At 46.0% G+C, this 13,464-nt stretch overlaps 1 protein-coding gene across 6 annotated transcripts in view; it reads right to left on the reverse strand.

Annotated features, from left to right (window-relative positions):
* Positions 1–1,044: 1,044 nt before the first annotated feature.
* STAMBP (STAM binding protein) overlaps positions 1,045–13,464 on the reverse strand; it is a 58,488-nt gene continuing 46,068 nt past the window's right edge. For all 6 annotated transcript variants that reach the window (XM_051842750.2, XM_008254233.4, XM_070068912.1 and 3 more), the window contains 4 exons: positions 12,707–12,844; positions 3,950–4,062; positions 2,991–3,090; positions 1,045–1,682 (listed from right to left, as the gene is read on the reverse strand). In XM_051842750.2, the coding sequence (XP_051698710.2) occupies positions 1,626–1,682; positions 2,991–3,090; positions 3,950–4,062; positions 12,707–12,844 (408 nt within the window). In that variant the 3' untranslated portion in view covers positions 1,045–1,625. The remainder of the gene's footprint in view (positions 1,683–2,990; positions 3,091–3,949; positions 4,063–12,706; positions 12,845–13,464) is intronic.

Raw genomic sequence — 13,464 nt, forward strand, 5'->3', positions numbered from 1 at the left:
AGCCAGGAGCCAGGTGCTTCCTCCTGATCTGCAGGGTCCAAGCACTTGGGCCATCCTCCACTGCCTTCCTGGGTCACAGCAGAGAGCTGGACTGGAAGAGGAGCAACCGGGACAGAATTTGGCACCCTAACCGGGATTAGAACCTGGGGTGCCAGCGCCACAGGCGGAGGATTAGCCAAGTGAGCTGCGGTGCTGGCCAAACGTGGGCATTTTTGGGACTGCTGAGGGCAGGGTGGGACAGCCAGGCTGCCTCTGGGCCACCGCATGGAAAGGGGCATTCTTCCTCTTGCCCAAACCCAGATGGTCTCCCATTTCAACCTATGCCAAGAACTGCAGGAATTTCCCATATCTTGGAAATTAAGAGAAGCAAAAAAACAGAGACTTGGCTCTTTGAGGGGAAAGTTTCAAGGACCACTGGCCCAAGCAATAAAGACTAAACATACTCAAGACAGAAAACATTTTAAATTGAGCAGAACTTCACAATACTATGGATTCCACACGGTCCCTTCCTCCCACCAGAAATCATTCTTCTCTCCAAGGTATTTACTCTCTTGCCCTCACCTGAGGTGTCACAAATAACACTATTATTTCTAGGCCACCTTGGAACACTAGGATCAGCTCATTGAAGAAAAATGCAGGATCAAATGCAACTTCAAACGTCTTCCTAGGTGTTGCCTAAGTCAGAAAAGAAAAAGCAACACAGTGAAATGAGCGGGGTGGGGCGGCGAGGGAATGTAATCATCTATTTGGAGTGTAACCTGGTTGTCCACACAAAGGCTCTATTATCCGCAGTTGAAAGTTTGCAGGACATAAGGAGGAGGTGAATGGGATGACCCACTTGAGACAGCACCAAAAGAACAGTGATGACTTCACAGCCCTGGAAGACCACAGTGGGCAGAGAACACTGCATAATGAGGAGCGAACTGGGACACACCTTCAGTGTCAGCACATCCCAAAATCCACGTTCTGCTCCCCGTCCCCAAAATTCTAATTTAACCCTGTTTCTATGATGCTTGATCAAATGGTTCACTCTAGAGTCCGACAACAAGTTAAATGTTATTTTATTGTAGAGGAAAAAATATCCTGAAATGTTTGTTACATAACAGTGATTCCTGAAAACAATTGTCCTTCAGGGTTTCTAAGTTTTGCCATCTGCACGGATGGGAGAGCTTACAGTAAGCTTCATTAATATGGCCAGAAAGCACAGGAAAATTCTAAAGATTTTTCCTAAATGGCTTCCAAATTTCTGCATAGATGCCCTTATTTAGTCCAAAGGTAAATAACAAATAAGTTGGCAGATAAATTAGAAGGATCGTTGAGAGGAAAAGAATATTAACAAGAGGTGAATCTAGAAGGAAGGTATATGGGTGTCTGTTACACCTTTCTTTCCACTTAATTTTTGGGTTACAGTACTTTAGTGTGATCATGTTCTTTTTCAGACTTGCCTAAAAAAGATACTCAATTATTTCTTTTCAAACCAGAAACAGAAAATCAGTTCTCCCCTGGGTGATGCCCCCTCCTAGTCCATCTAAAAAAGCTTCCAAAGCTCTCTGGAAAGCTTTAAGTCGCGGGCTACAGTCCACTGATGCGGGTTCATAGTTCTTAGAGGGTCCTGAGTCACACTCTCATCGGAGGTCTGTGATGGTCACCGCTCTGTCCACAACAGTCACGTGGCTGCAGCTCTGCAACAGAGAAGGAAATATTATTTAAATATTTAAAGTGCTCATTCTAGGCCAGTGGTTCCCAGTCTGGAAGCCAGACTGCTCCTGAAGTGGCAGCTGTGGTAGAGGGCCTGGGAACTAGCATTTCTAGTAACCCCTTTCTTGCTTAACCAAATCAACTTCTGCCCAAATATCTCCATTTAGTTTTTACATGTTTATCCCAGAGTCATTCTTTCTGTTTTTGGTGCCAAAATCTGGGGACAAATAGAGTTATTCTTAAAATACAAGTTATTTCAAAGAACTATTGAATTCACTGCAGTTTTTGGGTCATTACATCAAGCAGATAATACAGCACACCCATGAGCCCACGGGGAAATGCTCACTTTTGGCTTGAAAACGGGGTCTCTGCTACTGAAAACCTGAGCACTGGCACCACAGACTTCTTTTCTCTGATTGTGAAGTCTCTGTTGCAACATCCTGGTACCCAGACATTTATTACATTCCAACACAGACCAGTCTATTTGTGAACAGATCGTCAGAAGCTTCTTCCTCACATTCAGCTGAAATCTGTCATTCCAATGACATGAGAAACACCCAGTACCAACACTTGAAATGAGCTCTTGTAACCTTCCTGGGGTGTCTCTTTTGAACACCCTCAGTTCCTTCCATGTAACAAGGCTCTGATTCCCTTTCCCATATTGGTCACTTTTCTCTGAACCTGAAAGAAATAACTACACTCCATGGCCTCCATGTAGGAAAGCAACACTGTCACATTAGATTTGAGGGCTGAATTGAAACATACTGATCTTATCATCAACTAAACTCTTCATTCACAGAACACAACTTTGTGGGGAAAAACCACTTCCTAGGATGATTAAACACCCTCTTACCTAAGCAAAATTCCAGAATCGAGTATACTCCATTTACCTATTTTAAGTGACTTGCTTCCTGTGCGTTTTCAATCTCTTACTGAAGAACAGGCTTAGTCACTGACATTGACAAAAACTAATATTTAATGAGCAGTTATCGCAGTGGGTACCTTCTGCACATTATTTAACTCTCTCAGTCAAGTGGCTATTGTTATTACTATTATCTCCATTCTACACACGAGGAAGCTGAACCCTGGGAAGGGTTTGTGACCTCATCACATAGATTCGAATCTATCCCGATCCTACACTGCTTCCCAGGTATGTCCTCATTCTGGAGATGAGGAAAGATAAGTGACAAGGCTGATCCTGAAAGGAGTCAGAAAGGACGATGTTGACTCATCAGCCTGGTTGTCCTCCCTCTTTGAAACACAGCTCCAATGTCTTCTAGGTAGATACACACACAGAACAAAGGTGGATCCTTGCTGTGCGGATGAAATCCCTTCTGGCGACAGGAAGAGATCTCTTCTAGCCCATGGTCGGTCAGTTTAAAAAATCCAGTTCTGAAACAACAACAGGCAGGTTCAGAGTCCAGCAAAAGTGTAGTACCCTGTCCATTCCATGTGCACATGCACGCTCACACACACACACAGAGGCATGCACACACATACACAGGCGTGCATGCTCACACATAATCAGAAGCACACATGCTTACACACACATAGGTATGCACACTCACACAGGCGCACATGCTCACACACACAGAGACATACACACAGGCATGCATGTTCACACACAGACATGCACACACACAGGCACGCATGTTCACATACACAGGCACACATGGTCACAGAGACATGCACACACATAGGCATGCACACTCACACACACACTCAGGTCATGCACACACACAGGCATGCATGCTCCAGGGACATGTACACACACACAGGCACACATGCCCACACAAGAAGTCATTTTGAGAGAGCATCCATAGCATGCTGGTTTACAGGTCTCTTCCCTGGTGAATGAATCAGTTAGGGAGAGATTTATAACTGCCATCACCCTGTTTTGCTGGGAGAATTCATAGTAAACAACAGGATTTGAAAGAAAAATGATCTTGAGATCATGTGCTTGATTTTGAAGTTCTTTAATCCAACATCAAAATCCTCAAATTCCTATCACTTCAAGTCAAGCACTTCATATTTCTTGAGAATTTTTTTTTTGAAAAGCAACTAAGTAATTGCTTAGTTATCTTTTTAAACCAACATGGTAGGTTTATTAGGATACAGGGCTTAAAAGGAAGCCTTTTAGAACAGCCAATTCATACTACAATCTATATTTTATAAAACCCCAGCTGACAAGGAAAGAGACCTTTTTCCCTACAGCCTCTTTGGAACCCACAGCCAGGTCCCGTGGACTTACTCCTGGAACTTGGGAGAGCAAACGATGGCTATGGACTCCGGCAACATCATCTGGTAGGAGCAGTGCGTGTGCAAGTCAACACTGGAGAGAAAGGCAGTCTGGGTGGGATGCGTCTGCAGAGAAAAAGAAAGAGAACTCTCAGAGAGGGCAGCCAGCCAGTCTGGGACAGAAAGGATGGCAGAGCCAAGTAATTCTCAACGACCCCGATCTCCCCTTCAAGCAGAAAGCCACTGGCAACCATGAGGGGAACACCTGACACTGTTAGCAAGTAAGGATACTCTTTCCCAGCATTGGAAACAGGAGTATGCAAAGAGATTCACAGTGTCTTTTTTCTCAAGTTCAAGAGATGAATATGTTGATCATAATTCATATCAACGTGTTATACACTTGAAAACAGAGTAGCTTCTAAGTTCTCACAACAAAAAATAAGTATGTGAGGTAATGTACGTGTTAATTGGCTTGATTTAGCCGCTCCACCATGTATACTTATTTCAAAACATCATTTCCCATAAATAAGTACAATGATCATATGCCAATCAGAATAAAAATAAAAAAATATGTTGTACACCATATGCATATATATTAATTTTATTTGCCAATAAAAATAAAAATATATGCTCCTATTATAAAGTCCTAGAAAACAAGGAGTAAAATGAGTAAAAGAGCTCACAGCAATAAAGGGAATAAGCAGATTTTGGAAACTGGAAGAGCTGCCTGTGGCGAGGAACACAACGAGCGAGGGGAAGGGGATGGGAGTAAGAACATCAAATATCTTAGGAGGTGGGGACTTGTCTGTAGAGCAGTGGCGGGGAGACGCCACGAGCTCGGGTCAGGGGGGCTGCTTGTATTAGAGATGCCTTCACACACACTGCACAGAACCCTAATGTCAGGATGCTGCCCACAGGATGTGGTCTGAGAGACAGAGCGAAGCTGAGCCCGGGCACGTGCACCCCATCCTAGCTCACAGTTACAGGTGAGATAGCCCCCCACCTTCTCAGGGAGAGGCCCGGGGGGCTGGGCCATGTTGTCTAAAAGGAAACAGTGGAGAGAGGGATGACACGTTTTGACTCTCCCCGTGGGAAGGAAGAGAGATGTTAGGCAACCTGAACCCTTGGTGGTAGTGGTAGGGGGCAGTGAACAGAGGGTGAACTTCCCTCCCTGGACCATTCATAATGGGAACTTTGGTCCACTGGTCTCAAGGCCTGGCAGGCTGAATAGGTCTTCAACGCCTGGTCAGATACAGGGCTGCAGGTTGCAGAGCTTTGAGGGCTGGGGGTGGCAGCAAGGCAGCTGGAAAACAGATGGACACCACTATACCAGCAGGGTACAAAGAGGGCACGGGCACAGCTCAGAGGGAAAGATACTGATAGGCAGCGCCAAGGCCCACAGATCACTGCTCGCAGGAGCTGACTTCCGAGGTCGAGGCAGACAGGAAGACGGCCCCAGGTGTTGGGAAGAAGTTTCCCTGGCATGGTGCGGTGGCTTTGAGGGCTGGGGCCTGGTGGGGGAGCCCCACTGCCACCACCGATATGGCCCATGGAAACTGCCAGCTGCCCCGAGTCCCACACTAGTGGGACACTGGAGCGACTTCTGCCTGGGGCGTGGTGAGCTTCAGGACGTGAGACACACGTCAGGGGCGCAGGGGTCTTAGGCTGGGAAACTGGCGAGTGGCTGACTCAGCATGGAGACAGGAGACGGCCTTGCATAAGCACTGGGGATGGAGACCCAATGCAGAAACCTCCACAATGGGCAGTGCAGGTGAGGAGACTGGCATTGTGGGAGCTGGAGGTATGGAGCCCAGGAGATCACTCCTGTGCCTTGGGCACTGCAGGTAGGGAGACTGGCATCCCTGGTGCCACAGGTGGGAAGATGAACGTACCTGCCTTTCCACCATATGGAGACAAGCAGAGAGACCAGTGTCAAGGCTACCTGTGGTGAGAAGGTCACAGGCACGATGGGAGTGGAGACAGGCACAGGCTTGGAGACAGGAGAGGGGGAGGGTTGTTGATTTTTTTTTTCTCTTTGTTCTACTCCAGAGCCAAACTGTAAGAATTCAAGGACATTGATGTTGGGCTCACCCTGGGATCCATAGAATCAAAGATGTTAGTAGGGTCATGGTGATGGATGTCCACAGACAAGGCAGGGTGTCCTTAACAACTGTGAATGGCAGGAGAGTGGCCCTGGAAACTTACTCTGAGAATTTCTCCTTTTTTACCATTTCTAAGAAGTATGAGCATCTCTCTGGATGATTCAGGCGTTGGTTGTTCAATAGACTCATACTTTTGAATTGGCCACCAAGACTCATTTGGCTCTTCACAAGCTCTCTCTACACTATGGAGAGTCACCCACTCTGAACAGATGGGACATGCTGCCCAATAGTTCAACATGGTAGATGTTAAGGTCTTAATAAACCACAATTAAATGAATAAGTCTTCTTCCTTATGGAGTATTATGAAAAGGTCAAACATGAGTCCTGGGCTCTGTAAGTTGTCCTGAAGTTAAGGCATCATTCAAGGAACATATGGGAGGTAGGGGGCTACTTAGATTTCAGTGGATAGTTAAACCTTGCCAAGGAACCTGTCAGACAGTAGAATATGATGTTGAAATTTGAGGGTGATCAGTGAAGGCACCATCTAAATGTGCATTCATTTTATTTCAATTGTTTTTAATTATCTTATTTTTAAAATTTTTGAGAGGCACAGAGAAACATTAGAAAGAGAGAGAGTGAGAGATTTATCTGCTGGCTCACTACCCAACTGCCCTTAACAAATGGGGCTTGGCAGGTGCCAAAGTCAGAAGCTGGGAACTCGATCCAGGTGTCTCACGTGGGTGGCAGGAACCCAAGCATTTGAATGCTGTCTTCCAGGGTCTGCATTAGCAGGAGTCAAGGGCCAGAGCTGGGTATCCAAGCCAGGCATTCTGATAGGATGCAGGCGTCTGAACAAGCATCTCAACTGCTAGGCTAAATGCCTGCTCATATTTTATGTTTTATTAAGCACATTTTTTTTTTTTTTACAGGCAGAGTGGACAGTGAGAGAGAGAGACAGATAGAAAGGTCTTCCTTTGCCGTTGGTTCACCCTCCAATGGCTGCCGTGGCCGGCGCACCGCGCTGATCCGATGGCAGGAGCCAGGTGCTTCTCCTGGTCTCCCATGGGGTGCAGGGCCCAAGCACTTGGGCCATCCTCCACTGCACTCCCTGGCCACAGCAGAGAGCTGGCCTGGAAGAGGGGCAACCGGGACAGAATCCAGCGCCCCAACCGGGACTAGAACCCGGTGTGCCGGCGCCGCAAGGCAGAGGATTAGCCTAGTGAGCCGCGGCGCCGGCCTATTAAGCACATTTTTTTAAATACAGAAGACAACTATATGATGAATTATGTTCTCTGACAGAGGGTGTGATCTTAAGTAACAAGTATGAAAAAATAAAGACCCATTTTGACTCAAAAATACCACCACCTTTCACTGAGAGGAAAGCATAGAAAATAAACAAGTATAATTGATTAGCATCCTCCTATTGGTTATGCAAAAAATGAATGTCCTGAGGCACTTGTCAAAAGCACATACCCCTGGAAATATCTATCTACCCCTGCACCATACCCCTGGAAATATCTATCATGAAAAGGCAATTTGTTTTCAAAAGGCAGAGAGACAGAGATAGAGACATTCCTCAAATGCCTGCAACAGCCAGGACTGGACTAGGTCAAAGCTGGGAGCCAGGAACTCAATCCTGGTCTCCCAAGTGGATGGAAAGGACATAAGCCCTTTAGCCATCACCTGCTGCCTCCCAGGGTACGTATCAGCAGGAAGCCAGAACTGGCTTCATGACTTGAAGTAGACTCAGGACTTGAACCCTGCCACTCTGATATGGGATGCAGGCCATCCCAAGCAGTGGTGTAACACCTCTGCTGAACACCCAGCCTGAGGGGAAATTTTCAAGATCTCTAAGTGACTTAGTACAGGCTCATTTGAGAAGTGCCACTCCATGCGACGCACGAGCTCACTGTGGAAGAGGTCTTCAGGGCAGGAACATGTCAGCTGAGTGCTGGTGGCAAATCCACACATGGGACTTCAGGGAGAACCACAAGAAAAAAAACATTTCTACCTGTTGATCACATGATCTGTTAGACTACTAGGGAGTAGTGGCCTGCTGCAACACCTTTCACACCAGGAATGGGGACAGGATTCTAACTGGAAGCAAGCTTGGCTTATACAAACTAGTCTAGGCCTATAGTTTAAAGTAGGGTAGCAAGGAAGATGATATAAAGACATACAGCAGGCGCTCAATAAATAATTGTGAAACGGAACAGAAAAGCCTTGCTTTGATGCACCGTTCCCCTCTAACCACTGTGCCTCCCCTCGTTCCTTCCTTTCCAGGGCCACTTCCTTTCAAGCTTATTGAATGAAGAGTTATTTGCTGTTTCAATTCTGCTGGGGAAGAAGGAGGCACTTTCATAGACGCAGTGTGTCATGGGAGCAGAAACGAGCCCAGTGAGTGAGCGCTGCGGGCAGCCTGGATACCTGCACAGGAGCAGAGCACAAGGGACGGCAATGAAGCCTGAGACAACGTAAGGAGGCCTTGATCGTCGCTGGTGATCAATACCTGACCAATGTCTTTAACCAGGGAAACTGACTCAAAGTTGGCAAAGTTCAGAAGGAAGAATTGATCTTCTGCATTCACATCTTGCCAGTTTTAATGTCTGTGCAAACCTTATGGTCTGCTTTTTGTTTGTTTTAATCCCAAATTAGGAATGAATGGTTTGTAAATATCATGGACAGAAAAAAAAAAGCTGAATTACTACTAATTTAGGCTCTAAATTTGCTCCTAGCAGTGACTTCATGGACACTTAGAAATCCTTTTCTTCATCCATGGCTCAGTTCTACTTGTAGTCTAAACAGCAATTATTCTACACCTTCCCTATTCCCTTCAGTTTCTAAATCCCCCACTCCTCTCCTGTTTGATGGCAGACCGAGATTGCAACCTTAGAGAAATCAAGATCGTCTAAAATGCGTTCCCTCGGCTCCTCCAAACATCATTCCAAAGCCCCTCTGCACCTTCATCCCTCTCCCTTCAGTCCTATCTCAGAGGAACAAATGTTTTCTCCCCCATGTGAAGATGCACCCCACACATGAGTTTTTATAGTTCAATATTTTCCTACTGCCACAATACTTTGGCTCTCCTGCCTTTCAACATCTCCTCCCTTGGCTTACTGGGTGTAAAATAAAACACGTTTAGAGAACCACACACCAGAATATGGATAAACCTTCAAAAGATTGAGCAAAAGAAGCAAGACACAAAAAGATACATATTGTATTTTTCCATTCACAAAAAGATCAACAGAAAAACTAAACTACAGTATTCAGGGAGACATATTTAGGTGGTAAAACTGTAAAGAAGGCAAGGAGGCCGGCGCCGCGGCTCACTAGGCTAATCCTCCGCCTTGCGGCGCCGGCACACCAGGTTCTAGTCCCGGTCGGGGCGCCAGATTCTGTCCTGGTTGCCCCTCTTCCAGGCCAGCCCTCTGCTGTGGCCAGGGAGTGCAGTGGAGGATGGCCCAGGTGCTTGGGCCCTGCACCCCATGGGAGACCAGGAAAAGCACCTGGCTCCTGGCTCCTGCCATCGGATCAGCGCAGTGCGCCGGCCGCAGCGCGCCGGCCGCGGCGGCCATTGGAGGGTGAACCAGCGGCAAAGGAAGACCTTTCTCTCTGTCTCTCTCTCTCACTGTCCACTCTGCCTGTCAAAAAAAAAAAAAAAAAGGGCCGGCGCCGCGGCTCACTAGGCTAATCCTCCGCCTAGCGGCGCCGGCACACCAGGTTCTAGTCCCGGTCGGGGCGCCGGATTCTGTCCCGGTTGCCCCTCTTCCAGGCCAGCCCTCTGCTGTGGCCAGGGAGTGCAGTGGAGGATGGCCCAGGTGCTTGGGCCCTGCACCCCATGGGAGACCAGGAAAAGCACCTGGCTCCTGGCTCCTGCCATCGGATCAGCGCGGTGCGCCGGCCACATCGCGCTGGCCGAGCGCGGCGGCCATTGGAGGGTGAACCAACGGCAAAGGAAGACCTTTCTCTCTGTCTCTCTCTCTCTCACTGTCCACTCTGCCTGTCAAAAAAAAAAAAAAAAAAAAAAAAAAGAAGGCAAGGAAAGGAGGCCAGAAAAGTCAGAAGAGGGGTACTCTTTACCAGGGAGGAAGTGTGAGTGGGGTGGGGACAGGTTTCTGGTAGTGCTGTTTCCTAACCTAGGTATGTATGTACATAGATGTCTGCATTAATGATTCACTGAAGTATATATTTAGTTTATGAACTTTCTTATATATGCTATATTGAAAAATATAAAGTTTTTGAAAAACCAAAATAAAAAACAGAACATATTTAAGCCTTTTTACACTAAACAATCAAATGTACTTTTAACCCAGCTACCCCATGAGCCACCATCCCTCTCTCTCCTTTCCTGTAGACCAAGCTCAAGATGGTAGTGTATGTTTCACTACTACCAAAACCTCAATCCCGTGATGTAGACCCTTAAAATCTACTCCCAACACTGCCCAAAGCCCATTACATCCTTGTCCTCAACAACCTCACCAAATCCTACAGGCTCATCCAGGTCATGACCATTCTGTGGTGCTTTGCAGCATGGGACACAGACAACCTTCTCATCCTGTGCCTTTGGTGCCTTAACACTATCCTCACTCTTCTCACACATCTCTTTGCCTCATTACCAACTATTTTTTTTTTTAAGATTTTATTCATTTTAGAGGTAGAGTTAAAGACAGAGAGAGGTAACAGACAGAGACTGAGGTCTTCCATCTGCTGGTTCACTCTCCAAATGGCCTCAACAGCTGGAGCTGGGCCGAAGCCAAGAGCCAGGCACTTCCTCTGAATCTCCCATACATGTGCAGGGGCCCAAGCACTTGGGCCATCTTCCACTGCTTTCCTAGGCAATAGCAGAGAGTTAGATCGGAAGTACAATAGCAGGGACACGAACTGGCATCCATATGGGATGCCAGCACTGCAAGTAGAGGCTTAGCCTATTACACCAAACTGCTGGCCCCCATACCAACTACTTTTTACGCTGCCTCTGGTAGCCTGTCCTCTAAGTTGCCACTGAACCTCTTCTTGTTCTCCATTCTTGCCCCACCTCTGGTCTCTAAGGTCAGCTCTGTTCAGAGGACTTCCAGTTCTCCTCTGCTTCGACTTTGCTCTCAAGTTGCAGCCTCACATTTCCAACTGCCTGATCACCATCTCTGATGATTTGGAATCTCAGGAGTACCTTAAATTCAACACATTCAATCCTACTTCCAAAGTAAGTGTTCCTCTTAGATTTCCTGTTTCTATTAAAATGATCCCTGTCAACCCATAAGCCAGGGCTGAAGTCTCTGAGTCATCATTGACTCTTACTTATCACCCTCTGTTACTCATTTCCCAAATCCCTTGAAATCCAACATTCATCTCCTCCTTCTCAAACATAGCATCATCACCCTATCTCTCATTATTTGAGTTTTATCAACACACTAACCTCTTAAATGGTCTCCTTGCCTCACCATACCTCAACACTGCCTTTATGTTTCACTTTCATCAGCATGGCTTCGATCATTTCATTGCTCTGTTCAAACACCTTCAAGAGTTCTCCACTTAGTGGACACGGCTTGTCCACCAAAGACTTTCCAGAACATGGCTCCAGTATATGCTGGTGATACATATCTGCCACCATTTTCTGATGCAAACCATACATTCCAGCAATCAGGACCACTCAATGCTCCAGGAACACAATCTGCCTATTCCCAGTGCTGTCACTTCCTGTGGAGCTCTCCCTTGGCTCATCTTGCCATAATTCTGTTGATTACACTGAGTATGACCCTCCTTCCTCTGAATTCCAGTGTCCTGTGTGGCCCTTTGGGGCCCCTTAACACATTCTGCACCATCTGAAGCCTAAAATCGTGTTTTACTCAAATTTGTATTCCCTGAAGATGGGAAGCAAGTTTTTTATTCCTCATCTTCTCCATGGAGGGAGGTACAATAGTAGGCAGATCAATAAAAATTAATGAGATTGAAATGAAAGAAGGATGGCAGGACAGGAGACTGCCTCATGGGTCAGTATTTTCCAAACTCTGGCATATAAGTAATCTTCTCAGAGCCAGAAATAAGCCAAGTTATTGTCTCTAAGTCTGTCAAACACCATGAAAAGCATTTTGGGTCTATCACATTGAGTGAGGGGTTGAAAAGTAATAGAAAAATTAACAAATAACCTCAGGGAAGGAATTCTATTTTACCTATACGTTACTGGAAGGTGCACATGATATGCTGATGTACCTGATATTCATGTACATTGTTGGCCCTTTTGGTTATATAAAGGTATACACTGCTTTAAGAAAGACCAGATGAAAACATCTACATTAACTTCCTTAACTAATTTAAAATATTTTGATTTATATACCTTTTAGGAATATCATTAGTATACAGTAGGCACAGTCTCTATGACCAATGTTCTCACTTTTCTTGGCCAGCCTCCTAGTATCACTCATGGTCAGAGGGAAACATTTATTTTTATTGAAAAATAAATAGAAATAAAACTAAAAAAAATTAAAAAGCCATAGACAGTCACCAGAAATCAATACAAGAGTGGAAGCAGTTAAGGATGCTTAAAACTGTATCCAAAGGAGAGGACAGCAATGAGTAATCTGGACATAATTTGCTTTGTTCAAGGAAAAAAAACAAGCAGTGTGTTTACAACACAATGAGGAAGCAGGAGATGAATCTTCAGGGTTGCTTACGTGGATCCAGCCCAGTGTGATGAGACCCTGCTGATCCTGGATGAGGAACAGTTCTTCTTCGTTCTCTGTATTGCAGTAATCAGACCCAGCACTTTGCTTGGGGATGAGAACATGGGTGATGGTAAATTCATTCCTCATCTGTCAAAGGAGAAAACAACTTGTCACAATTTCTTGTAACTCACACAACCCCCTTCTGTCCCGACAGTGCAAAGTTGAACATATGTACAAGACCCTTCTCACCCCAATCAGTCTCTTTTGAGTTCCCTGTACTCTCATCTCAGTGGCTCACAAGCTGAACCGCTCATGCACATGGCCCAGGGTGCTCTGTAAAGCAACAAATGGGAGACCAACCCCAGACTCCAGAACTCCATCTGTGGTGCAGCCTGGGTAAGCACCACAGCCACGTGGGAATCTCCTCCTGCAGCCAAATGGGGCTATTCCTGGTCCTTGAGAAGCTCCGGGCAGAGACCCATGTCTATTCCTTTGCTCGTGTCTTAAGTAGTTTCCCTTTCATTGTTTCCTCAAGTCTTTCTCATCCTTTAACGCTCAAGTTTAGTCTAGCCCACTTCACTCATTTTTTCATTCAGCAGTTAGAAATATGTTCAAGTGCCTCCATTCAGAGATCTTTCCTTCTGCAAAATTCTCAGTGCTCATGCTGTACCTACTATTCAGCACACTGTATGTCTTTTGTTGTACGTCTCCTATAACTCTCCAAAGTGACTGGTTGCTTTTCTTATGGACACATCCTTATACATTTT

This window comes from Oryctolagus cuniculus, chromosome 2 (assembly GCF_964237555.1).
Source record: "Oryctolagus cuniculus chromosome 2, mOryCun1.1, whole genome shotgun sequence".
Taxonomy (NCBI): domain Eukaryota; kingdom Metazoa; phylum Chordata; class Mammalia; order Lagomorpha; family Leporidae; genus Oryctolagus; species Oryctolagus cuniculus.